The sequence below is a fragment of the Aedes aegypti genome, chromosome 3, assembly GCF_002204515.2.
Source record: "Aedes aegypti strain LVP_AGWG chromosome 3, AaegL5.0 Primary Assembly, whole genome shotgun sequence".
NCBI lineage: Eukaryota > Metazoa > Arthropoda > Insecta > Diptera > Culicidae > Aedes > Aedes aegypti.
Window position 1 is genome coordinate 316,933,885 of NC_035109.1, and position 27,670 is coordinate 316,961,554.

At 38.6% G+C, this 27,670-nt stretch overlaps 1 protein-coding gene across 2 annotated transcripts in view; it reads right to left on the reverse strand.

Moving 5' to 3' along the window:
- LOC5578048 overlaps window positions 1–27,086 on the reverse strand; it is a 279,552-nt gene extending 252,466 nt beyond the window's left edge. The window contains exons 1-2 of one of the 2 annotated variants that reach the window (XM_021851404.1): window positions 27,044–27,086; window positions 17,859–18,579 (exon numbers count right to left, since the gene is read on the reverse strand). In XM_021851404.1, the coding sequence (XP_021707096.1) occupies window positions 17,859–18,174 (316 nt within the window). In that variant the 5' untranslated portion in view covers window positions 18,175–18,579; window positions 27,044–27,086. Of the gene's footprint in view, window positions 1–17,828; window positions 18,580–27,043 lie in introns of both variants that reach the window. The other variant, XM_021851405.1, reaches the window with a different exon arrangement.
- Between the last annotated feature and the right edge of the window lie 584 nt (window positions 27,087–27,670).

Below are 27,670 nucleotides of genomic sequence, written 5' to 3' on the forward strand. Positions count from 1 at the left end.
GTCAATGAGAGAATACGGACCGGAACAATCGGCAAAAACCACAGCGACGGAAATGCACTAGCGATTGGAAACTCGGTACGTGGAACTGAAAATCTCTCAACTTCATCGGAAGCACTCGCATACTATCCGACGTACTGAAGATCCACGGTTTCGACATCGTAGCGCTGCAGGAGGTGTGCTGGACAGGAGCAATGGTGCGAATGTTTAGCGGTAATCATACCATCTACCAGAGCTGCGGCAACACACGCAAGCTGGGAACAGCTTTGATAGTGATGGGTGATATGCAAAGGCGCGTGATCGGGGGGAGTGATCGGGGGTGGCCGATCAATGAACGAATGTGCAAGTTAAAAATCAAAGGCCGATTCTTTAACTTCAGTATAATCAACGTGCATAGCCCACACTCCGGAAGCACTGATGATGACAAGGACGCATTTTACGCGCAGCTCGAACGCGAGTACGACCGCTGCCCAAGCCACGACGTCAAGATCATCATAGGAGACTTAAACGCTCAGGTTGGCCAGGAGGAGGAGTTCAGACCGACGATTGGAATTGGCTGACGAACGAGAACAGCCTACGACTGATAGATTTTGCCGCCTCCACAAATATGGGCATTCGTAGAACCTGATTCCAGCACAGCCGCCCGTATCGGTACACCTGGAGATCACCTCAGCAGACAGAATCGCAAATCGACCACGTTTTGATCGATAGACGGCACTTCTCCGACATAACAAACCTATCGTGGCGCTAACATTGACTCCGACCACTACCTGGTGATGGTGAAACTGCGCCCAAAACTATCCGTCATCAACGATGTAAGGTACCGACGCCCACCTCGGTACAATCTAGCGGGACTGAAACAACCGGATGTCGCTAATGCGTACGCGCAGCATCTTGAGGCAGCGTTGGCGGATGAGGGCGAGCTCGATAGAGCCCGTCGTGAGGACTGCTCGAAGACAGTCAAGCAGCCATTAACGACGCTGCTGAGGGGATTGTCGGATATGTGGAACGGAGCTCAAGAAACGATTTGTTCGACGAGGAGTGCCAGGAGGTTTTAGAGGAGAAGAATGCAGCGCGGGCTGCAATGCTGCAGCATGGTACGCGGCAAAACGTGGAACGATACAGACTGAAGCGGAAACAGCAAACACATCCCACAGAGGCTTTGTGCCGCGAGCTGAGATGTGCCGGGATAAGGATGGGAGCATCTTGACGGACGGACGCGAGGTGATCGAAAGGTGGAAATAACACTACGATGAACACCTGAATGGCGCAGAGAACACAGGCACAGAAGATCAGGACAGCAAAGGCGATGGCTACGTCAGCACAGCGGACAGTAGAAACCAACCAGCTCACACGATGGGGGAAGTTAAGGATGCCAATCAACAGCTCAAAAACAGCAAGGCCGCTGACAAGGATGGTATCGGAGCCGAACTCATCAAGATGGGCCCGGACAGGTTGGCCGCTTGTCTACATCGGCTGATAATCAGAATCTGGGAAACGGAACAGCTACCGGAGGAGTGGAAGCAAGGCGTTATACGACCTATCTACAAAAAGGGCGAAAAACTGGAGTGTGAAAAATATCGTACAATCACCACCCTAAACGCCATTTTCAAAGTGCTATCCCAGATGCTCTTCCGTCGTCTATCACCTATAGCAAACGAGTTCGTGGGAAGTTATCAAGCAGGTTTCATAGACGGCCGCTCGACAACGGACCAGATCTTTTCCGTGCGGCAAATCCTCCAGAAATGCCGTGAGTACCAGGTCCCTACGCACCATTTGTTCATCGATTTCAAGGCGGCATACGATAGTATCGACCGCGTAGAGCTATGGAAAATCATGGACGAGAGCAGCTTTCCCGGGAAGCTCACAAGATTGATCAGAGCAACGATGGACGGTGTGCAAAACTGCGAGAAGATCTCGGGCGATCACTCCAGTTTGTTCGAGTCTCGGCGGGTACTACGACAGGGCGATGGACTTTTGTGCCTGTTGTTCAAAATTGCGGTTGAAGGTGTCATGCGGAGAGCCGGACTTAACAATCGAGGCACGATTTTCACGCCAATTTGTTTGCTTCGCGGTCGACATGGGCATTATTGGGAGAAAATTTGAAACGGTGGCAGATTTTTTCATCCGCCTTAAACGCGAAGCAACAAGAGTCGGGCTAATGGTGAATGCGTCGAAAACAAAGTACATGCTGGTTGGTGGAGATGAGCGCGACAGGGCCCGCTTAGGAACAGTGTTACGATAGACGGTGATACCTTCGAGGGATCCTTGTTAACGGCTGACAACAACGTTAGTCGGGAAATACGAAGGCGCATCATCAGCGGAAGTCGTGCCTAGTAGATGTTACTATGGGCTCCAGATGAAACTGCGGTCAAGAAAGATTCACCCCCGCACCAAACGCATGATGTACAAAACGCTCATAAGACCGGTAGTCCTCTACGGGCATGAGACGTAGACTATGCTCGAGAAGGACTTGCAAGCTCTTGGGGTTTTCGAACGCCAAGTGCTAAGGACGATCTTCGGCGGCGTGCAGAAGAACGGCGTGTGGCGATGAAGGATGAACCACGGGATACGCTGGGCAGGGCATGTTGCAAGAATGCCGACCACAGCCCTGCAAAGATGGTGTTCGCTATGAATCCGGTCGAAACAAGAAAGCGTGGGGCGCAGTGAGCTAGGTGGGCGGATCAAGTGCGCATCGATTTGGCGAGTCTGGTGCAGAACGTAGCATGAAGAGATGCGGCCACGAACCGAGTATTGTGGCGTGAAATTGTTGATCCAGTGTTATCTGTTTAGATGGTAACACTAAATGATAACTAAATAAATGAAATGAAATGAACTTTATCATTTGGTTGATTCCTAATAGGCTGTTCGGGCTCTATATTTAACTGGTATTATTTTTGAAGGCTTTACAAAAATCATAAATGTGCTATTATTTCTTGAAATATATTTGATTAGGCATTAGGAAATATTGTAAACTACCGAAATACGTTGTATTGAAAAACGTATCTTGTAAAAGCTTGTAATTCCTCTTTGCAATACGATTGAACTTAAGTTGACATTTTAAACCATCTTCCCCTTCAGGCAAGAAAGCCCGCAGCCCACGCATCATCATCATCATATACCATTGAATCGACGACGCGTCTGTGCGACTTGAGAAGGGTTGTTGTCGTTCGTCCATCCACAACAAGGTGAAATGGAATCGTGTGAACAAACAAAAAAACACCCCACACCTCCACCTCCACCAATTGCAAAGCACTGCCCGGGAAGAAAAGTGTATATTTTCCGAATAAAGAATATCGATTTCACGTCATCTGTCGTGAGAGTGCTCGAGTTGTTCAAACTGGCAACACAAATGGAACAAGCATGATGACGGGTGGCTGTCTGCTTATCTATAGGGAATCAGATGTTCCAACAGCTTGGCGATAAATATGTCCAATAACGGGTTCGTCGTCGACGTGATGAAATGATCGGCGCTGGAGTGCGACTTCTTATGAGCAACCATGCTGCTCCATTATCTATTCAATTGGAGAGAATGTATTACCGAGTGCTACTTAAGTACTGTCTGTAGAAGAATGTTTCTTGATGAATTTCTCTCACAAATTTTTCGTCAGCTTAAGATCAATTTGAAATGAAACTATACAGTTGACTTAATTTTTATTCAATTCACCTAATTGTTGTATGCGTTTAAAAAAATCCCTTGTTTCGTTTCATAATTGGATTGCATATATATTTCTACGGTTAGATACATCTGGCATATTTTTATAGCTGATTACATTATACATTCACACGGGTAGACGATATTTCAACCTAAGTAATCGAACGTGCCAGGCAATGCAGGTAATTTAAATGCTTTCAAATTACATATAACCAGGACAAATGAACGGTGGAAACATGTTTCGTAATGTGTCACAAGCTCAGTCAAAGGTTTGTCGTTTCTATAGTCATTTTACGACGAATCATCCATCCATCACGGAGGATTTCATGTCACGCTAATAAGATTGCAATAATGTTTTCGCAACATCATCGAGGGTAGCACTGGCAGTTCGGTGGAGTAGCTTGTGATTGTTCGAGGTTGCTCCGACTAGCTGATATGTATACCTTTCCTTCAATAAATCAAAGTTATATGTTAAAACTGCTTTATTCTGCACTCTTACTAAGCTAACCAAACGTACCGTATTTTCATGAATCCGGGGCAAGTGAGAATTTTTAACTTGCATGGAAAATTGCGGTATGATTAACATCTTGTGTTGCCTCGAAATAAAATACTTGAGATCAATCCTTGAGAAACCCGCCACACTGCAAATTTCAACTTTATTATCTGACAAATTCAAAAAATGGTCTATTTAACAAAGTTACAAATCAATGGCATTGAAACAAAATTTGCTAAATGCATCAGAATTCAAAAAAAAAATAAAAAAGACCTTAAAAAACATTTTTTTATTCGATTTTTTCCAAAATTTGAAATTTTTGATGATAAGAATGTTTTACAAACTGATATTAATAGTCAAAATACTCAACTTTGTTGAAGTGCAAGGGATTCTAAAACGCAAACAAGAAAACATATTGTGAACCTTCAGTAAAAAAAAATGGCAACTACTCATGGTTTTGTTGTTATTAGAGAAGCAAATAGATGCAGATAAAATCTCACTGGGTTCAACTACAGTATAATCAGTTGCATATTCTAACAGTTTAACCTGTATTCATGAGTATCCAAACGAGGAAACTTGAATATCACAGGCCACAATATTGAACTGAAAAATGATCTTATCTGCGTTCTGAGTTCAATTCACACGATTATAAGCTGAACATTCTGTCAGCAGCAATGCCCTTGGATGAATCGACAGCTCGGTCATTTCATGTGAATTATTTATGATTATTTTTTCAGAGTTAAATCATGTAAAGCGAGCGATTTCACTCACATCATTTTTTGAAAGTAGACGTTTTCCGTTCAATAATTACGGTTTTGTTTGCAATTTTGGATATAATAGCTGTGTTTGTACGAATTTTTTTTTTTTTTTTAATTTCTTTATTAGTATCATTCCAAACATTACATTCATTATTTCTTATATCTAGGTGTTCTGTGTTATTAGACAACACTATCATCCTAATTTGGTAAAACAAATCTAAGATTTTATTAACATTTTGTTAACAACATATTACATTTCATTTGCCGTAGCAGTTCAGATTTTTTACAGGTGAGTTGATTTCACCTGCTTATAAGAGAAAAAAAAAAGGTTTTAATATACTTAACCTAACTTAACCTAAACATATAACGCATTAATCGTGGCAATAGAAGATTGTAACGATTTTTGCCTGAAATTATTGATTATTTTATTTGACATTTGTTCCAATGTTTCAACATTGGACATCCTATGTAACTCATTGGTACTATACCAGGGAGGAAGCCTCAGAATCATTTTCAAAATTTTATTTTGAATTCTCTGCAGAGCTTTCCTTCTGGTATTACAACAGCTAGTCCATATTGGTACAGCATACAACATGGCTGGCCTGAAAATTTGTTTGAATATCAAAAGCTTGTTCTTAAGACAAAGTTTTGATTTTCTATTAATAAGGGGATAGAGACATTTTACATATTTGTTACATTTGGCTTGAATGCCCTCAATGTGATTTTTGAAAGTTAAATTCTTATCTAGCATGAGTCCTAGATACTTAACTTCATCTGACCAATTTATTGGAACCCCTCTCATCGTGACAACATGTCTACTTGAAGGTTTCAAATAAAGAGCTTTTGGTTTATGTGGGAATATTATTAGTTGAGTTTTGGAAGCATTAGGAGAAATCTTCCATTTTTGCAAGTATGAAGAAAAAATATCCAAACTTTTTTGCAATCGACTACAGATGACACGCAGGCTTCGTCCTTTGGCGGAGAGGCCTGTGTCATCCGCAAACAAAGATTTTTGACATCCCTGAGGTAACTCAGGTAAGTCAGATGTGAAAATATTGTATAATATTGGTCCCAAAATGCTGCCTTGGGGAACACCAGCTCTTACAGGAAGTCTTTCAGATCTGGAGTTCTGATAATTAACCTGAAGTGTACGATTTGACAGATAACTTTGAATTATTCTAACAATGTATGTTGGAAAATTAAAATTTTTCAATTTTACAATCAAACCTTCATGCCAAACACTGTCGAATGCTTTTTCTATGTCTAGAAGAGCAAGACCAGTAGAGTAGCCTTCAGATTTGTTGGAACGGATCAAATTTGTTACACGTAAAAGTTGATGAGTGGTCGAATGTCCATGGCGGAATCCGAACTGTTCATTGGCAAAAATTGAATTCTCGTTGATGTGGGCCATCATTCTGTTCAAAATAACCTTTTCAAAAAGTTTACTGATGGAGGAAAGCAAACTGATTGGACGATAGCTAGAAGCTTCTGCAGGATTTTTGTCTGGTTTTAAAATTGGAACAACCTTAGCATTTTTCCATTTGTCAGGAAAATATGCTAATTGAAAACATTTGTTGAATATATCAACTAAAAATGATAAGCTACTTTCTGGAAGTTTCTTGATGAGGATGTAGAAAATTCCATCATCGCCAGGAGCTTTCATATTTTTGAATTTTTTAATAATAGTTCTCACTTCTTCCAAATCAGTCTCCCAGGCATTTTCGAAAACGTTCTAGATTAATTAGATAATTTCCAAAAGGGCTTAGAGCCGGGGTCCAATTGAGAAATTTTATTTTCAAAATTTTTGTTTCTTAAATCTGCAAAACGTTTCTTGATTTCTTTCTGCAAATCCTGCCATATAATTTTCATAGCAGGATCACGAGTGCGTTGAAATTGCCTTCTCCTCACGTTTTTAAGACGGATCAAGAGTTTAAGATCATCGTCTATAATCACGGATTCAAATTTTACTTCACATTTTGGAATTGCAATGTTTCTGGCTTCAACAATGGAATTTGTTAAAGTTTCAAGAGCATTGTCAATATCAATTTTAGTTTCTAAAGAAATGTTAACATCAAGATTAGAGTCAACATACGTTTCATATATATTCCAGTCGGCTCGTAAATAATTGAAAGTGGAGCTGATAGGATTGAGAATCGCTTCATGCGATATTTGAAATGTAACAGGGACATGATCAGAATCAAAATCAGCATGAGTAACTAATTGGCTACAAAGATGACTAGAGTCGGTTAAGACCAAGTCAATCGTAGATGGATTTCTAGAAGAGGAAAAACATGTAGGGCTATCAGGGTATTGAATTGAGAAATATCCTGAAGAGCACTCATCAAATAAAATTCTGCCGTTGGAATTACTTTGAGAATTATTCCATGACCGATGTTTGGCATTAAAGTCACCAATGACAAAAAATTTTGACTTATTGCGAGTTAATTTTCGCAAGTCAGTTTGAAGCCAATTAACTTGCTGTCCAGAGCATTGAAAAGGCAAATAGGCAGCTATGAAAGTATATTTACCAAACTGTGTTTCAACAGAAACACCTAAAGTTTCAAAAACTTTAGTTTCAAATGACGAAAACAGTTGATGTTTTATACGCCTATGAATGATGATTGCAACTCCCCCACATGCCCCATCAAGTCGATCATTACGATAAACAAAAAAGTTAGGATCTTTTTTAAATTTGGATCCAGGTTTTAAATAAGTTTCGGTAATAACTGCTATATGCACGTTATTAGCTGTAAGAAAATTAAACAGCTCGTCCTCTTTACCATTCAGAGAACGAGCATTCCAATTTAAAATATTTAAATTATTATTTGGATCCATTAGAAAAACGTAATCCAATAACAATTTTATTTGTAAATTTTACACCTACTTGGACTGCTTCAGTCATAGTGGTGGCTTTGAACATTGCATCAATCATTAGATTCAATTGTTCAGTTAGAAAATTAAAATCAGAGGCAGACATATCATCTGATGATTTCCCATTGGAATTTTCGGTAGACGAAGAAGCGGGGTAGGAGTTACCTGTGGCGGTAGGGTTTTTTCCATTTGATTTGAAACAAGTAGAATGGGTACTCATGGAACGAACAGGGGAAGAGTTCAAATTACCTGCTACGATATCGGCAAAGGATTTACCGTGGGTAGATACATTCGAAATTGAAAGATTCGAACGGCTACCCGACGGATTAAAATTTGTTTGTGAATGAGCATGATCTTCCTGGTGGGTATGATTCCTAATCAAGCGATCGTTAACTGAAAAATGAGCATTGTTCGATACTCTACCAGGCAAATTCCGGAAACGACCGTTATCGTAACGGATATTATCCTTCATCTGCTTGGCACGAGCCTCAACGACTCTTTTGCGTGAAATGCATTCCCAAAAGTTAGCTTTGTGAGGGCCCTTGCAATTGGCGCATTGAAATTTTCTGGTATCTTCTTTCACAGGACAGTCGTCCTTAGCGTGAGAAGAACCTCCGCAAATCATGCATTTAGCATCCATGCGACAATTTTTTGTACCATGACCCCACTTTTGGCACCGACGGCACTGAGTGGGGTTCTGGTAATTTCCTCCAGGTTTCTGGAAATGTTCCCACGTCACACGGACATCGAACATAAGTTTAGCTTTTTCTAAAGCTTTAATATTATTTAGTTCTTTTTTGTTAAAGTGAACTAAATAAAATTCTTGAGAAAGCCCTTTCCGAACAATGCCAGATTGGGTTCTCTTTTTCATAATGATTACTTGGACTGGGGAAAATCCAAGTAAATCATTTATTCCATTTTTGATCTCTTCAGGTGACTTATAGTCACTTGAGAGACCTTTCAAGACGACTTTGAACAAACGTTCAGTTTTGTCGTCATAAGTAAAAAAATTGTGCTTCTTCTCTTCAAGATATCTGAGAAGAAGTTCGCGATCTTTAAGAGTTTCCGGCAAAACGCGACAGTCTCCTTTCTTTGCGATTTGGAAGGAAACCTTGATTCCCCTAATGGAGTTCAAGATCTCCTGCCTAAATCCCCCAAATTCGGAACAACTGACCACGATAGGCGGCACTCTTTGCTTCCTCACTTGAATCAAAGAGCCTGGGCTAGAGGCTGCTTCGATTTGGTGTTCGGAAAATTTGTCTAGAGCATCAAACTGATTGCTCATTTCGATACAATTATTCATTTCACCCTTGGAAGAAACTTCGCATTCCGGGGAAGCGTCCTTTCTTCCATTCTTGCCACGTGTAGTGACAGTTTTAAAACCCACTTTTTTGGAAGGAAGTAGTGAATTCAGAGATTCACCCTTCCTTTTGTTAGTTGTTGATACCATGTTTAGTTAATAAACGAGAAAGACGTGACCTTCGAGAGGTTTTTTCCCTAGACGGTGTCCAAGAAGGATTACCACCGCTAGCTTTCGCCAACGGGTCCAACGAAAAATCGAAGGCACGGGTCCAAACAAGGATCGTAAAGGGATCAATAGTAGAAAAAATAGTACTGAAAAGTACTGTTTAAGTAGCACTGAAAAGTACCGTTTTTAATTTTAGCACTGAAAAGTACTGTTTATGTAGCACTGAAAAGTACTGTTTTATTGCTTTAGGTAGTTTTTAAGAAAACTTCCAAGAGCAGAGAGAATTCGTGTACGCACAGCACGAAGGTACGATGCGCACTGTGTTTGTACGAATAATACATTACAAATGGCTTGGCATGATTGATGCTAAAAATACGTGACGTGTAAATCAAAGATTTTTTGGTGTATATAAAATATTATAACATCATCTAATTTTGTTTGATAACTTTTACAATGAAGTGTAGCTAGAGCCGGCGTAATGAAATTCAATACAACACTTCTAGCAACAGTCCCCTCAAGAAGATACCATGATAGATATCCATTCTCGAATGTTGCAGGATGCAAGCAAGAAATTATCGATGATTCTTAGAGATATCGTCAAAATTTGTATGTGGTATCCTGGATGATTGGATTTATAAAGATTGGAGAAAAGCGACATTTTATTTTCAGTGTAACTTTTTAACGCGTGAAGGGGTAATATTAGGGTATAAACACTCTGTTTATGTGTGCAAAATTGTATCTGTCAAGTAGTTTTCAAGACGCATTTGAAACAAGAAGAGTTACGTCAGCAAATCTTGGGCGCGATGATCGATAATCAGATGGATCGGCAAAAGGCTTGGAATCCACCATTCCATTATGTCCTGTATTGCGAAGATGTTCCAGGAGACGAATATCACCGAGCGGCCGAAAACAAAAAACGGAATATCCAGAGAAGGCGCGGAAGATAAGGCAGTACTTTGAGAATATCCCGAACCTTTCCACCCGAGACGTGGCCAAAAAGGTCAATTCATCGAAGTGGTTCGTCCAGCAGACCATGAAGCGGGCTGGACTACGTGTTTTTAAGATCAGGGAGACGCCAAACCGGACTGACAATCAAAACACGGTGGCCAAATTGCGTGCGCGGAGGCTGTACCGTGAGTGGCTGGTCAAGCTAGGCTGTCTCGTCATGGACGACGAGACATACATCAAAACGAACACCAAACAAAACCCCGGCCTCGAGTTTTATGTCGATACGTCCCGCAGGTTCCGGAAAAGTTCCGGAAGAGAAAGAATAATTCGGGAAGAAGTACATGTTGCGGCAGGCGATCTGCGAGTGCGGACGGTACAGCAAGCCGTTCGTTTCAACCGGCACCATAAACGGGCAGATTTATCGAGAGGAATGCTTGCAGAAGCGCTTGCTGCAATTCCTCCACTCTCACCGTGGATCCACGCTGTTCTGGCCGGATCTCGCTTCGTCAAGTCTGTATTGAATTGGTACGCCTGTATTGAATTGGTACGAAGCGTAAATGTGGCCCAGAAGGAGGCGAACCCGCCATATAGACCAGAACTTCGTCCGATCGAATAGTTTTGGGCGATAATGAAGAATAAGTTGAAGAAAAGCTGAAAAACATTCAAAACCGCTTTGAAGAAAAACTGGGAGAAATTGTGTAAGGAAGATGGGCAATGCCTTGCCCAAGATCTGTTAATATAAATCTACGAGCATTCAGCTTGGGGGAGGAAATTTAATAAATAAATTATGCCAAAACATAGCTGATATATAGTTATTAAATCTCTGAATACTTGAGAAGTATCTGATGTAAATAACGATGCATTTTGAATGCACCTATAATATTTCACATGATCGAAAATTTGATTTTCGGTTTTGGGGTAACTTTAAAAATTAGCATGGATTGGCATAAACATAGAAATCTACAATCAAACTACCATCTAGACATACAGGTATATCTAGATTCAGTGGACCTTCGAATATATGGACCATCCTTTTTATGTACATTCTACCTCAACTTTATGGACAATTATATTTAATATTTTATTTCGTTGATGTTTATCTTCTGTTTTGTGTCATACTCCGTACACCCTAGTTTCGTATGGCGATGTTCTTCAAATATTTCACTGAAATAGATCACCAGATTTCTAGGAAACGGCTGGTAATCGCAACTCAATGTCCTTTAAGGGTTTTTTTTGACACTAGTGGGTTGTAATGATTCTCAAGTTCGAGGCCAATAGATCCAGCTCAGATTAATTTGTTTGCGAAATAATCGATTTGAATACGATTTTTTCGTGCTGTAAGCCCTTGAGTGTTCGGAATATTAATCAAAACGGGAATTCTAAACATGCGCTATGGCTATGTTAACTAAAAATATATAAGGCATTTGCGATATGCTTACAAAGTGGCTAGGTCCATTTTTGATAACAAAATATCAAATAAATATACAACAAATCACTTACAAGATGGGAGTGTTTGAAAACAAGAAGATTTCAGTGCCACTTCCTCGGCTTTTTTGCATTCAGTCTATTGTGAGTAATTTAGAAGATTAGAAGCTGAGGTGTGTAAGTGACGAAAGTCTGCTTTTGAAAGAAATAACGTGTTTCATGTTTTTTTTTCAGCAATTTTTAATCCCATACTAATTGTAAGGGAACCAAAAAACAGTCTTCTACGAAACATGCAATTTTGCTGTTGTAATGTAAAACCACCTAAACATAATGGTATGGTTGATAAACGTATAATTTTTCAGAATACACAACTCAAAACAGATCAAAATGTCACTTACGCCCCTCTGCGTGTGGGCCCCTCAATTGTTAATGGTCACAATTTTACTCTTTGGATTGCTCTGCAAATTTCACAATTTTGAATTTCTCTTTCGTAATTTTCAAAGAGAGTTTATCATTCGTATCTCAAGAGCTCTTCCAAAGTTTTCTCGAAGAAGAAGGAGTTGTTCAATCTAGCAAGGATTTCTAAACAGACGAACCTACTGAACTTGTTAGTTTCTTTATTTCCAAAAGTTACTAATTAATCCATGTGGAAGTGTTTTAGAAATTCCAAGAGTATTTTTTCAAAGCCATCTAGAATTGAACATCAAAATTAAATCGTTTTTGTTAACTCAAGCTAACCTTGGAACACTAAGCCTTGTATCGAAATGATGCATTCTAATGATCTTTCAACTGAAAAAAGTGAGATAAAAATTTACATCGATTCAATTCAATTCAGTATTAACCCGTATAGGCCTGAGTGAAAGCAAAAATTCTAAAACCCTCACCGCTCAGCGAATTCTTAATGGATCCAAATGATTTTTTGTCAGTATACTGGCACACATATCTAGTTTCTAGAAGTGGACAGTGGAACGCGGAAGTATTCTTGTGGTCGGAGTTATTCCGATGGATCACTGGGTCAGGTCGGGTGACAAGGGTACTGTACGTTTGTGCCCCTCAAGGTAGGCAAATTTGAAGTCACACATAATTTCCGGAATCGGCTATAATGTGGACACTACATGACGGAATTTTAAGAAAATTGCATCAGTGTAAACCTTTTGAGAAACGATTGAATTGGATAACCATGAGTTTTGCATTTGATTAATCCTACAAATGATCATTTTCGCGTTCCGGGACGCCTCGAATTTATGATAAACTGGCCAATTTGTATCTGAACATCTGTGCCAAGCTTGTGGGAATGCATTTTAGTGCAAAATTATGTTTGATTTCTACTTTTCGAGAACTGAAACGGTTTAGTATCCAACAAATCTATAGCCGGTTCTTTCGGGCATTACGTATGAATGGCCACATCTGGTATATTTTAAACGGTGCAAAACACTTCATTTATAATGTTGAATGTCAGATTTTAATGATTTATGCATATTAAAATGATTGTCATTGCAAATAAATAAAGGTAACTTGGCATGTCCCAAAAAATAGCCCTTTTTTACCCGACTTGACCCAGTAACCAACCGGAATAACTCCGGCCACAGGAATATTTCCAAGTTCTTCTGGCCACTTCTTGAAACTAGATATGTGGGCCAGTGAATTGACAAAAAATCATTTGAATCCGTTAAGAATTCGCTGAGCGGTGAAGGTTTCAGTATTTTTGTTTTCACTCAGGCCTATACGGATTAAGGACAATTTACATCGATTCAATTCAATTATGGTACAATTCGGTATCATAGACAATTTTAAAATCCAAGTCTCCAGTGTACCTGTAATTCTAGTTGGAACTTGTATGAAGAATGTTAATATCGAACGAAGATTGGATTTTGTGCAATAAAATACAGAATTTATAGAAAAAATCACCTACAAAAGTGTTCAAAGTTGAAACAAGCATGAAAATTCCATTATAAGCTTATAATAAATTATATTTCTTAATATATTATTAATATATTATATTGATTGATTTTTATGTTTTGAGATTGAATTCAAAATACATAAACTGTTTTTGGAAAACAAATAGGTATGTTTTGAACAAAATCGAATGAATTGCCTCATGGTGTAATTCTGGCGTTATATCCTGCTCTTTATGCTGGGTAGCTACAAAATTACGAATCACCCCGCTTGCCCACACTATAATTTTATTATGGTTAGATCTCAGCAATCCTAGAAGCATGAAGATATTCAATGTTGACACAAAGTTGTCAGATTTTTTTTTCAATCAAACCTTAAGGCTAAGTAGCCCGTCATTCGTATTGGCAACAATGATGACTTTTCAGCTTGCATTTCAAAATGATAAAACTCATTCTTATTAGTTTATATTGACTTGAATAAAAATCACTGTACGCGCTAACATTAATAAAGTATGTTGATACTTTTTCAGATGTGTCAGTGCAAAACCAACTGATTTTCTTTGATTCGAAATCGTGAGATGAATTAGCAACAATCATTAAGGCGAAGTAGGCCGTCATTGAAATTTGTACGGATCGTTGATGATTGTTGCTAATTCATCTCACGATTTCGACTCAAAGAAAATCAGTTGGTTTTGCACTGACACAGATGAAAAAGTATCAGCTTACTTTATGCTTGTTAGCGCGTACACTGATACTTTTTAAGTCAATATAAACTATCAAAACTGAGTTTTATCACTTTGAAATGCAAGCTGAAAAGTCATCATTTTTGCCAAAACGAATGACGGGCTACTTAGCCTTAACGATGCGTACAAATTTCAATGACGGCCTACTTCGTCTTAATTTGGTTTCACAATTCAATCAATTGAGCAGCGATTACCGTGATGAATCAAAATCCGGATGGTACCAGTATCCGGACGCTCAATCAGAATTCATGATTTTAACGATCAAAATCCACATTAATCTGATAATATTTTAACGTATCCTTAGATTTAATTTAATTTCATCATTTAACTATAATTAGCCATTTTGGCAGGGCTAACCAAAATTCATCAAAAATAAAATCGCAGCTTCATTTTGGAACTTTTTATTCGTCGCGCAAGTTTTGGTTGTGCATTTTTGGACTGACTTAACGGCATTGGTCCATTCGCGAAAGTTTAGACAACTGTTAGTTTTTTTTTTACTTGTTCTGTTCGGAATGGTGAATGTGATGACAGATTTCAAAGTTAAATTAGTTAATATGGTGATTTAATGAGTAATTTTATTAATTTAGGAGTAAATAGATGCTGTCCGGATTAATTAGCTGGACTTAAGTTATACCGTCATATGTCTGCAGTGTAAACGAATATTTGTCAAGCATACTCGTAGAAAATTCAAGATTATAGTTGAAAATCAACATAATTAGTAAAAACTCAGTAGTTCAACTAGAAAACTGATCAAAATCTGAGAGAGACTCACGAAGAGGAAAAAATATAAACGTCATTTGCAGCCCAGATTCCGCTGTCACGAAACGTCAGATGCTGCTCGTCGCTTTATTGGCTGGAAAAGTGAAAAGTATTGTATTCAAAATAAACTATTATTGAAAACCTCAGTGAGCGAAGCAGTTTTTCCAAAGATGCTGATAAATATATACACAAGATAATAATTATAATGTCTGTTACGTTTGCTGACATGAAATTTGAGTCAATATGCCGTTAGTCATGTGAGAGCTTGAACGGCTTGCGCAAGATTGATGTACACCCTGAGTGGAATAAAATAATACAGTAATCGCAGAAGAAGAGTCTTGACTCAGATCAAAATTTTTATTTCAATAATGTTATAACACAGTACCGTGATGAATCAAAACCCGGACGGTACCTGGACACTCTGATAATAATCACTGATTACCATGTAAATTTTAATACTAATGTGGTGTTCAATTATTCACATCTGTAATTTGTATCTTTACTTTCACTTGACTACAAACTTTCATCTAGTAATCATTGATTTAAAATTAATATAAATACAGTCGACTCTCCACGTCTCGATGTTCTACATCTCGATATCTCTCCCTATGTCGATGATTTCATAAGTCCCTTCAGTCTGCATACTTTTTCACTCTCCATATCTCGATATCCTCCTTGTCTCGATATCTCCATATCTCGATGTTTTTCTGTTCATTTTTCGTTCTCAATTTTTTCTCCGTATGTCGATATGACCAATATCGAAGGTTACTAGACCAAAGTTTTGGGATTCATAACAAATTAGGAGCGCAAAATGACATTTGTTTGTGTATTACTTTCTTGGCAACGGAGTTTTTTTCAATCTAGTATTCATCAAAAAAATTTTCTTTGTCTCGATGTCTCCCTATCTCGATGGTCCCTTCGATATCGAGATGTGGAGAGGCGACTGTAAAAATAAAATTAGAGCCCTGTCTGACACAGTTTTCTGTAGTGCAAGTGTTGGCTCAAGCGTATACCAGTAAGCGTGATTTAATTTGAACGACTTTGTGCGTCGTGGGTTCGAATCCCACCGGTCGAGGATCTTTTCGAGTTGGAAATTTTCTCGACTTCCCAGGGCGTAAAAGTATAATCGTACCTGCCACACGATATACGCATGCAACAATGGTCATTGGCATAGTAAGCTCTCAGTTAATAACTGTGGAAGTGGTCACAAGAACACTAAGCTGAGAAGCAGGCTCTGTCCCAGTGGGGACGTAACGCCAGAAAGAAGAAGATAACATTAATATGAGGTTTGAACCTGCTGAAGTGGCCGAATATGATATAAAAGAATGTTTTTCATGTGTTCATGTGTTCATTTTTCATGTATCAAGTCAAACAGAAATATACTTAAAATAGTAGTTGAATATTTATCACCGCTTAATCGTCCGGGTATTGATGCATCACGGTATTCGAATCCAACCGCAAGCAAGGAACGGAGGTAAGAAAAAAGGCAAGTTATATGTAAAGTTGTTTTATATAGTACATAACGTAGCTAATGTGAGTGATACGTTCTCAGAAAAGTCATGTTCTGTAGGTTGAAAAGTTGATTTGATGAGCTTCGTATAGAAATGATCAATTTCAATAAAGCTGTCCGGATTTCCTTCCATAAGTGTCTGACATATCGATTCATGTGTCCGGATTTCAGGACACGACATGCTTCATTAATTCCGAAACTTACATGCTATTTTTGCAATATTTGTTAAAATATTCGTCATTTTCATGAATATGGGAGTCTATACTAATTGTATGGAAACCACTCTCTAATTAGATGAGACAATAAAGGGGTGAAAATAGAGCTGGAACATTTGGTGCCTCTTAAGCGTGCGGATATTGATGCAGCACTTTGTTGTACAAAAAATGATGTTTGCATGGATTGCACTCGCCATATACGTCAAAATAGTATAACATTTAGAAAATCGTTCATTTGAAACCATTGCTCACCTAGTTTTTGTAGCCTATCTTACGCAATTTTTCCTCAGCTTTCTGATGGTGATCTCAGAATTCAAAACTAGCGGTGCGCTAATGGTGAAAAAACGATTTTTCTAACAAAATTCAAATTAAAAATGGCCGCCAAATTTTTTTTTAAGTTTAAATGGAAGCTGTATCCTTTCTCTATACGATGCCACTAAGTTTGCTATCTGTTCCAAGCGAAATATGAGTCATATCACATGAAGAAATACCCAAGATTTATCTAAAAATGGGCTTTTTCGCTAACTGTTCAGCTAGCGTACAAGGGGTCCACCTATTTGAGAAAACCGAAAGGACCACCCTTAAGTTTTATCGAAAATTAGCAATCAGTGATATAAAATTGGAATTCTAACGATGGGTGCCGATGGCGGCCTGGTTTCAGCGAGGATTGCTCTTATATGGAATGAAACTAGAGATTTGCTTCCTTAAATATATAGAGTAAAGATTCATGATTACAATTACTTTCCGTGTGATTATGGTTACGAAATGAACTTTTCGGACAGCGTGAGAAAGTAGATTTTTCCAAGATAATGCATGTTGAGAAATTCGATAGTAATCTATCCCGCATACATTTCATTGAAGTACTGAAGGACAATATGTGGAATATGAAATGTATGTCTGCTGAACCTGCTAAAATATCTAGTGCAAAAATGATATGTTCTAAAACATGCATTTTACAATCGTTCCTGAAACATATAGGTACAAGAACAAAAAGTATTCATTCTCTAATGGTTCGACTCATCTAGGATACAGGCGATTATATAAAAGTGCAACATTCAAAGCTAAGTTCTCTACCACTAGTTCTACGTTACCGTTGTTGTTAGGATTGTTATGACTCTGACCGGCATGTTTGTGTCCCGCCGTCGTCGTCCCATCGTGATGGCCATGGTTGTTGGCCCCATTGCCGATGAAGGTTCCCTTGCCACCAGCTCCACCCACCACGGCCAATGGGGGCATCATCGGCGGCATCGCCTTCTGGTGGTTTTGATTATTGTCGGTCTGGATGGCGGACAGTGGAATGGCCAGGCAATTGTTTCCCGGTGCCTGGAGACAATCCTGTTCGGATTTGGGCAACGGAGAATAGGCAATGATCGAACCCCGTCCTGAGGATGGACTTATACGGTTGTATCGACCGCCAGCCGCCAGCTTATCACTCATCTTCCAATTGGGGGTTGGTCCACGTGGCGCAACAATAGACAATCGAAAAGGACTCGCGATAACAATCGATAGGATACCAGGTTAAACTCCAATAAAAGCAAGAGGGTTAACCTGCTTTTCCACAACCAGCTTTTCCGATGCCAGTAGGTTACATTCTTCTCTCACTCGGTGCTGGTGACCGATCTTCCTATAATGGTGATTGGCTTTTCCTCGTAGACGAAATCAACTGTTGCACTAGGTCACCGCCACACACCGCGTGAGAGAAAAGGAACGTTGATTATGAAACTACTTCCATCACTTCTTCCGTTTTCTCTTCTTCGTTTTATTCTTCTTCAATGTTAAGCATTCACTCACGAAACGCTAATATTACGAAGATTAGTAATCTTCACGATGTTTACTGCTTCACTGAAACCGGGAAAAGGCATTCATTGTGTAAGATGACAATCAAAGGGTAAATTGCACTCGCAATCCTAGCGGCTTGGATAATGCGACTTCGTTGGGAAGCATGAAAAGCGAGGATATGCGGCAAGAAAAAAAACGAATGTAACAGATTTTGAACAGCATTTCCAGTAAAACATTACGTGAAAAAATAAAAATGCAATAGCTTAGATTTTATAATTTCAACAGTGTTGATACATTTGATTGCGTTCTACTGAACCTATGCCTTATGGGAGACCACAGAAAATTGATTTAAAGAGAAATAGATTTGTTTCATAGTTTGGGAGTAACGACAGGATTGCACCGAAAACTCTATAGTTCGTTAGGGAATTCGAATTTTTGAATAGTTTCTGTTAAATGTTATGGCTTTGAGGATTAAATATTGCTAGTATTTTACTTTCTTATGGAAAATACTTTCGTAAATGTCTGTTTTTTTTTGTGATTAATACTGAATCATGGCTGTAGTCATGCTTAAAAGCAGAAGATAATGAATTTAATTCCAGCCCCGTTCCATATATAGGGCCTAGGGAGTGACTTTGACCGCCTCTTTCGATGCATCTCATGGTTAGTAGGAACGTCAAAAAACTAATCTATGACCATTAATTGGCTATTTATAACGTATTCTTGAAACTTGACACATTGTTTTCATTATTCTGGCATTAGGTTGCTGTAAAAACATTGGCCCAAAGTCACCCTTATGGCCCAATGTCACCCCGCCTTACGGTTTTATTATATTTTGAGCGCAAATAATGGCGCGTACATGATTGGTTTGAGATTTCACAGATTTAAGTAAGTTCAGGTGAACCCAAACTTTTGCACGATAACTTGAATGACTGTTTCATTAATTTTGAATAGTTTTCAGATTTTTCCGCAAAATTTTCATGAGCGCCCTTCAAAGAATGTAAGATTGCGATTCTAATGACACCTTGTTTTAAAATATTGGTCGATACGATGCTGAGGAAATTAGCTATGTTTTTTCAGTGTGTTTTTTGAAAAATGTAACAACTTTAAGGTGAAGATGAATCGAAGTCAAAGTTCCAATTTTCAAGAGCACGGATCTGGAGAACAAAACATTCGTTTAAGTTGAAAGCTTAATCGATTGGTCACTAGCTATTAGTGACCAAACGATTAAGTTTTCAGCTCAAACGGATGTTTGGTTCTCCAGATCCGTGCTCTTGAAAATTTGAACTTTGGCTTCGATTCATCTTCACCTTAAGTAACAATTTAGTAAAGAAAATTCAAAGAATGGTTTTGGAAAAATCCATACGTAGTAAGAATAACTCTTTGCCTTTCGAATGCGGCTTAGAGAGTTTCAATTGGACGCGTAATCACAGAGATATGGACTGAACACTTTTTCATGTTTTTTAGAGGGTGAACCCAAACTTATGCACGAGAGTGTATATCAAATTACCTCTAAAAATCGTGTTTTGTTGAATAATTAGCAACGTTTTGAGTGAGACTTGTACTTTTGGCCAGCATTTGTATGGAATGCGGCCACTGTGCGATGGAAGGTGTTCCAAATTGTGTGAAGGTTTCAGGCGAACATTCCAGTTCGTTTGGATCAATAGAAGCAGTAACCTAAGAATGCTAATGTCGCTCCTGTTCGTGTTACCAACATCTAGTTTTCCACGAATTGACAGCGTGAGTAACGGGCCTCAAAGTGTCAGATTGATTTTAAAAACCAAAACAACGACTTAGTATTGAACAAACTATGAAAAACCACAATATAAGGTAATAATAACGCGAGGCAGCGAAAGTTGGACTGGTGGTGAATGCGTCCAAGGCAAAGTACATGCTAGCTGGTAAGGCCGAGCGCGACAAGGCTCGCCTAGGTAGCAGTGTTACGATAGACGAGGATACGTTCGAGGTGTTCGACGAGTTCGTCTGCTGACGTCTGACAATAATGTTAGTCGTGAAATACGGAGGCGCATCATCAGAAAAACGGTGTGTGGCGGCGAAGGATGAACCACGAGCTCGTTTAACTCTACGGCGAACCCAGTATCCAGAAGGTGGCCAAAGCTGGAAGGATACGATGGGCAGGGCATGTTGCAAGAATGCCGGACAGCAGCCCTACAAAGATGGTGTTCGCGTCGGATCCTGTTGGTACAAGAAGGCGAGAAGCGCAGCGAGCTAGGTGGGCGGATCAAGTGAGCATCGATTTGGCGAGCGTGGGGCGGAACCGAGGATGGAGAGATGCGACCATGAACCGAGTGTTGTAGCGTGAAATTGTTGATTCAGTGTTATCTGTTTAGACTTTCACTAAATAAATGAAATGAAACTGCAAAGACAAAAAGCTAATGAAGCTTGAGGTGAAGAAAATCAGTTGGTCTTACTCTGACGAAGCTGAAAAAGTCTTAATGTCTTAATGAAATAAAATACACAGTCGATTCTCTACAAGCTCACCCCTGGAACAATTTCTAGAAGAAACAAAATATCATTTCTTCTTTTCTGAAGCAATCCTTGGAGAAATTCATGCAACAAATTCTTGAGAAATCCCTGCTGAAATCCCTGTACAGATTTTCTTAGAGAAATCCTTGCAGAAGTCTCTGGAGAAACTCTTGTAGGAATCTCTGAAAGATTGTTGAAATTAATTACTGAAGGCATCTCTGGAATTTCTAGAGAATCCTTGGAGATATCCGCAAAGAATCACAATAGAGATTTTGTTGGTGGAACTGAAGAGAAATCCCTGGAAATAAACGGCTGTAGAGATTTTGCTGGAGATTCCCTGGAAGAATCCATGGAGAAATTTCTGGAGGAATCCCAGGAAAAATCTCTATATGCGATAATTTTAGAGGTTCATGCTAAAATTATGAATTTGAGGTTATTTCTCTTCTAGTCACACATCCATTATTCCTCCATCACGTTTTATGCGCAACATTTTTATGTAAAACTTCTATAGGGTTATAAACATGAAAATGAGACAGCTACTATCACGCAGCAAGAAGACTCGAGAATAACTTAAGCAATTATTAAATTTGAAAAAAAAATATATTGTATATAATCGAGATAAATGCGGTTTTCGCTAACAGCGTTACATCATTGTCAAAACATTTCTTGTACATCTCGTAAGGAAAAGAGTAACTGTTCAGCCACCTTAAGGAAAAGTTGATAAAGGTGCTGCTCTATTATAATATTATTAGATCTTCAGATTCTGCATGACTTCAACACTTCCCATTACTGCAAATCAGCCTCATTCGACATTTTTGACAATTTCGAGTTTATACCGTGGAGAGTAATCAAATGATAAATACTTTCGATGAACTTATCAAAATCTGTGATTTTGTTCTAGATAATTCGAAAGAAAACCAAGTTGTTTTGTCACATTGGTAATTGTAGCCGCATAATAGTAACATTGAGATAAGCCTCGTAATGTAGTAGCAAAGTAATGTTTATCAGAATTATTTTCTGACTATTCACCCAATATACGATATAAGCTGTACAAATTTTCAGCCGAATATTAAATAATTTCCGAAAAAAATGTCATGGTACGTGCAAAAAGACTAAACTCCAAAAGAATTTTTAACATAATTTCAAGAGAAAATTCAACATATCAGTAAAACATCGTTATACTAAAATAACGCAATCTGTAAGAGCCTTTCGGGGCAATATGAGCAGTTTTTTCGAAAATTATTCATTTATTTTCATATGAGTTAATAACATTGACTTATAACTTGTCAAAAGCTTTATTACCTTATCATAATGTGACCATATGATGTCATCCCCAATGAGGCGCTGCCTCTATTTGAAGTGAAATTTATATTCATATTCTATCTAAGACATGTACTATATACAAGGCTAATTGAAATAAAAAGTTTTGACACTGTACTGTCATGTTAGAAATTGTTCTGTCCCGGATAATCCGGGACGCCTGGTCACTTTACCTTATCAGCCATAAAGTTGCATATGGTTTCTGAGGAAAATTAAAAAATGTATGAGTAGATGAAAAACCGAATTTAGTACCCTAATTTTGGGTGAAATTGATCATATTTCACGGTTTTTCTTGCCTGTTTTCTATAATGTTGACAATGCCAAACAACTTAATGTAGGAAAACAAGTACGAAGGTGAGTCTCATTGGCTCATGCAGTGTTGCATTTGAACGCGTTCAGTGTGCGTTCCAGTTCAAATTTTTGAACGAGGGATCAAGTAGGCTTGAACATTGATCAGTTCAAAAGTTTGAACCCTTGGGAGCTGACATATGAACGCGGATTGAAAATTTTTTCCAAGGAACATTCACAACATATTTCCATGTGAAAATCATACAAAACATGGTTAGAAACATTAGAGTTATCATCAATTTTAAATTATATGACTTCAACATAATTTGATGTGTTTATTTTACGTTTTAGGCTGAAGTGAGCCTTCTGAAGTGAACGAGGCCATTCATGATCACTTTCAGAATGGTGCACGAAAGTTCAAAGTTTACTACGTTCTCGTTCAAAAAGAGAACGCGTTCAGTTCATTTTTGGCTCGCGTTCAGATCAAAATGCATCACTGGGCTCGTGTACCGACATTTTATAACAAATGTAATTTTTATGCTAAGAAATATTTCTAAAATAAAAAATCGGGGGACCTCATTCAGGGGTGAAATTCATCACATGTCAATGCGATTATTGTTAGTTTTCAAAACAACTCTACCTAATCAATTTGAGTTTCCTGAATCGGAATATGCTTGCTGAATTCTTAACAATACAATATTTATAGAAAAAATGAATAATTATATTTCAAGAATTATGCGGAAAAAATCTAAATGTATGCAATTTCCTAAGAAATTTCCTGATACCTAACAGAAATTCAAATATTTCAACAAAACCAGCAAATTGGTATGGTTTCTGGTGATTTAATCTGGTTTGGGGATATTTGTTAAGCATACTCTCAAACTTCCAAGTTTATACCATGTTTAAATCCATGTTTAGGACTAGAAGTTTATAGTTGTTTATCAATACAGCACCGTACATGATTTTGAAATGTTACACTATTTTAATAGAAATAAATATTCTTTAACGAAAAAACTTTACAACACACAATTCGACAATGATGACGACCAACAACGTTCATTCACTGCTGGTTACATTGATATATGTGCACAATCAGGAAGAAATAAGATCGTGTGACATGGTGATCAATCCCTACTGATCAATTTCACCCGAATTTACGGTACTATACGATTAAATTCCACTAGAGTTTGCATCCTTTCACAGATACGCGTATTTCGACCTCAACTTTAAGGCCGTCTTCAGTGTCGTGTACTAGACTAGACTTGAATGTGTGACTTTAGGGCGATTCAAACTGCAACGAAATTTGAAAATTCCTCCTTTCTATTCCTTTCTTGCAATTTCGTCTATTTTTCATCCGTTTTGGTGAGGATTTAGAGATTTCCCAAAGACGTTAAAGGTTTACATATATGCAAATTTTAAAAATCAACTTAAATAATATTTCTAACACCGGTTGAACATTCATATCCATGTTGATGCAAGTATGAATCATTGAAACTCATTACTGAAGTTATGATGAAGAATGTTGCAGAAATTGCAATGTTGCAGAAGAATTAATTTTTTCAACTAATTTTGTTTTGGTAGTTAGCAGAAGTAGGGTAACCAATATATTTTGGACCCCCTGGGCCATTTTCCTGCAAATTTCCAAGTTTGAATCGAAAGACCAACTCAATTTGCATGTCATTTGGAAAAAAAAGGACTATTCCGAACTTGCCTCAACCGTTTATACATAGAAAATGTGTTTATTTTATCTGAAATTAATTTCATTTAATCGGTTCATCCATGCAACCGTTTTAACACGTTACACACAGAAATTGAAGCCGTCAGAAATTTTTCAAATATAAACAAAACCTTTTTTTTTCAAATTTCTGAACTAAAAGTGTTGAATTTCTTCAGTTTTCGATTGTCAATCGATTGATTAGACTATGGGCAAGCATATTATACAACCAGTGTCGTGGGCTTTGTTGTCAAAAGATAAAAAATGCCGGGGATCCAAAATATACACTTTGAGGGTCCAAAATGCATTGGTGTGTCCAAAATAATGAAAAACAGTGCTTCACATTTAAATATTTTTTTTTTTTCAACGTTTTTTTAATTCTACATAACTGTATGGGCATTTTTATCTCGTAGAGGAAGTTTTTCTCTACATTTTTGCGTGTTCTTCGACTTGGTTTTGTTGTACAATTATTATTATTATTATCTTTATTAACGAGATTTGCAGCCCGAGGCTGGCTCATCTCGGCATACAATTAATTAATTGGAACAAAAAACTAAAATCACTTCCTTAGGGGGTCCAAAGTACGATCGTTACCCTATACTGGACTATAATCCCACACCTCAAGGAGACGAAAAAAAATAAGTTATAGCAAATTTTGACATGGATAATTTAATGATAGAGAAAGCGTACCAGCTATGGACATAGTGGTTCCCTTTTACGCATTAGGTTTAATTTCGAAAACTTTCACATTTTGAAACTTTTTGGATGTTTTGACATCAAGATATAGTTCATGTATAGATATAGATCACACAAAATAATATGGCAAAATAGAGAACCACTATGTCCAGAACTGGTACACCTATCCTTGATATAAAAGAGAAAAGATCTGGAAATGATATCAAAAATTTACTCTTGGAAAAACATTAGCATATCATATTTATCTTTTGTAAGATCAACAACAGCTGCAAGCTATTTATTAGATCCACGAACATCAAATTTTGCTATAGTTCAAAAATTCCCAATCAAAGTTTTGTTATCATCAGATCTTATATCTCATATGTTAATTAAGTCAACGTTGTGGTTGTCAGAACCTTACTACTACTAGGAAAGGACCTCAATTGCGACAAACAATTTTATGGATATTTCTTCTCTCATTCGTTGGATTGCATTGTTCTCTTCAGCAATTTCCTTTATTGAAGTTTGAAAGAGTTTTCATTTTGAGATAAAGTTGGGGCCTTCCTTAGCCTAGTGATAAGAGTCCGCGGCTACAAAGCAAAGCCATGCTGAAAATGTCTGGGTTCGATTCCCGGTCGGTCCAGGATCTTTTCATAATGAAAATTTCCTTGACCTCCTGGGGATAGAGTATCATCGTGCTTGCCACACGATATACGAATGCAAAAAAATGGCAACTTAGGCAAAGAAAGCTCTCAGTTAATAACTGTGGAAGTGCTCATAAGAACATTAAGCTGAGAAGCAGGGTCTGCCCCAGTGGGGATGAAATACAAAAGAAAAGGAAGAAGAATAAATTTTCATTCATTTCAGTAATAAAAGAACATTTTTCAATATTTCTTTCTAGTAATTTTCATATAAACCATAATTTACGACATCCCAAATAAGCAGTTGTTACACTCGATTGGTATTTGAAGCAATCCAATAACCGTCAAAATCAGAGTAGCCTAAAGCCATTCCATAGAAATGAAACCATGGATCATACTAAAACCTTCTTAATACTTCTAGCAATGCTGTTCACCGCTGCTCTGTAACAGGTCCATCTCTAACCGCATAGTCCTCCACTCTTACTCCCCCAGCTCATCGTATTTTCACTATGTGTACTTGGTAGCATTTGCTTTTCACTACGCGAGTACGCGCACTGCTTCTTGCTTCAATTGCCCTTTACCCGCCTTTGCCTTCAATCACTCGCGACAATCGCAAACGACTGTCCCCCGAATTTCCCAACCTCCTCTCGTCGATGCTCATCAAACAAAAAAAAAACACAACCAACAGCGCACACTTTTCACGCCAGGCGACCGGACGGCAATAAAGGCAGAGAAATTGCTTGATTATTTTGTGTACATTTCATTTCCCCATTTTTGCTTCTTTTTTCTCGCTAAAATTAGATGTATCACTTTCCTCACTCGAGCTATTTGCATTCGCAATCGCACTCATACATATTTTCGCCACTATTTGGTACCTTATGCTTGAGCCCTTTTTTTGCTGACCTTATCACATCACAAGCGAAAGGCAGAAGTGTGAGGACATTCCTTTTCCATTTCCAACAGGGCAAAACCGTGGCCCTCTCCTTCACTTAATTACTCCATTCTTGAACACTTCCGAATGGCAACACCAGAAACACAAAAACTGGAACCCAAAATCCGCACTCCCAGCACTTCCTCAGCTCACATTCCAGATCAGGGATCGCTCTGCCACCGCAGAAAACATCCTGCTAAACTGCATCTGTCACATCCTGGGCCCAACCTCCTCGACTCTCATCGGTCGCTGCGGTTGGGCAGAACACTGCAAAACTAGTACAGGGACCCTCCCGCACTTCCCCACACACGAAAAGATAGGTCGCGCGTGTACAAACCGAACGAATACCGGTGCTGCAGATCCTATATCCTTCTTCAAACCCCTTTTTGTCGGGCTTCCTGAAGCCTTCACTAGGACTGCAGCAAAAAAGTGCACAGATAAGCTATCGTCCTCGGGTATTCCTCGGAGCCTTACCGCAAAGCAAAACCGAACCGGTCGATGGCGTTGAATCGACTGGGCTCGGAAAGATCCGCAGCACGCCGAGGCTCCGGACCCGACCGAGCTGTGGTGCCTTCTTCGGAGCATGCCGAAAACGCGGTCGGCGGAATGAATCGCATGAATCCTCCTCTCGCTCTCTGCACAAGTTCCGACGACGGCATGCATGGTGGAACGCTACAACTACGGAACTTTATGCCTGCACGATATGTAGGTAACACCATGTGCTGAGAGAGCAGTAGTTCCGATGAGTAAGTCACTTGCGAGTGTGAGGCGAATTGTCATTTGAACCATGCATCTGTTGGACACCCAAATAGACTGTGTCGGCTTTACAGGGTAGAATTGAAAAGTATACATAAAGAAGCACACACTTCAAATAGAAGTTACAGAACAAGATTCAGAATGATGATTTTTACAACACGAATCGTAAATTTAATTACGACGAGTGCTGTAAAAATCGAGTTCTGCAACGAGTTACGTACAACATTTTTTGCACTTTCGTAGAAGACCACTTGAAGGGTATCATAAATCATACATATCGGAATGCATTAACCATCATTTTACAATTTTTGAAAAGATAAGTTGTGTAATGATTCAGTACGCAAC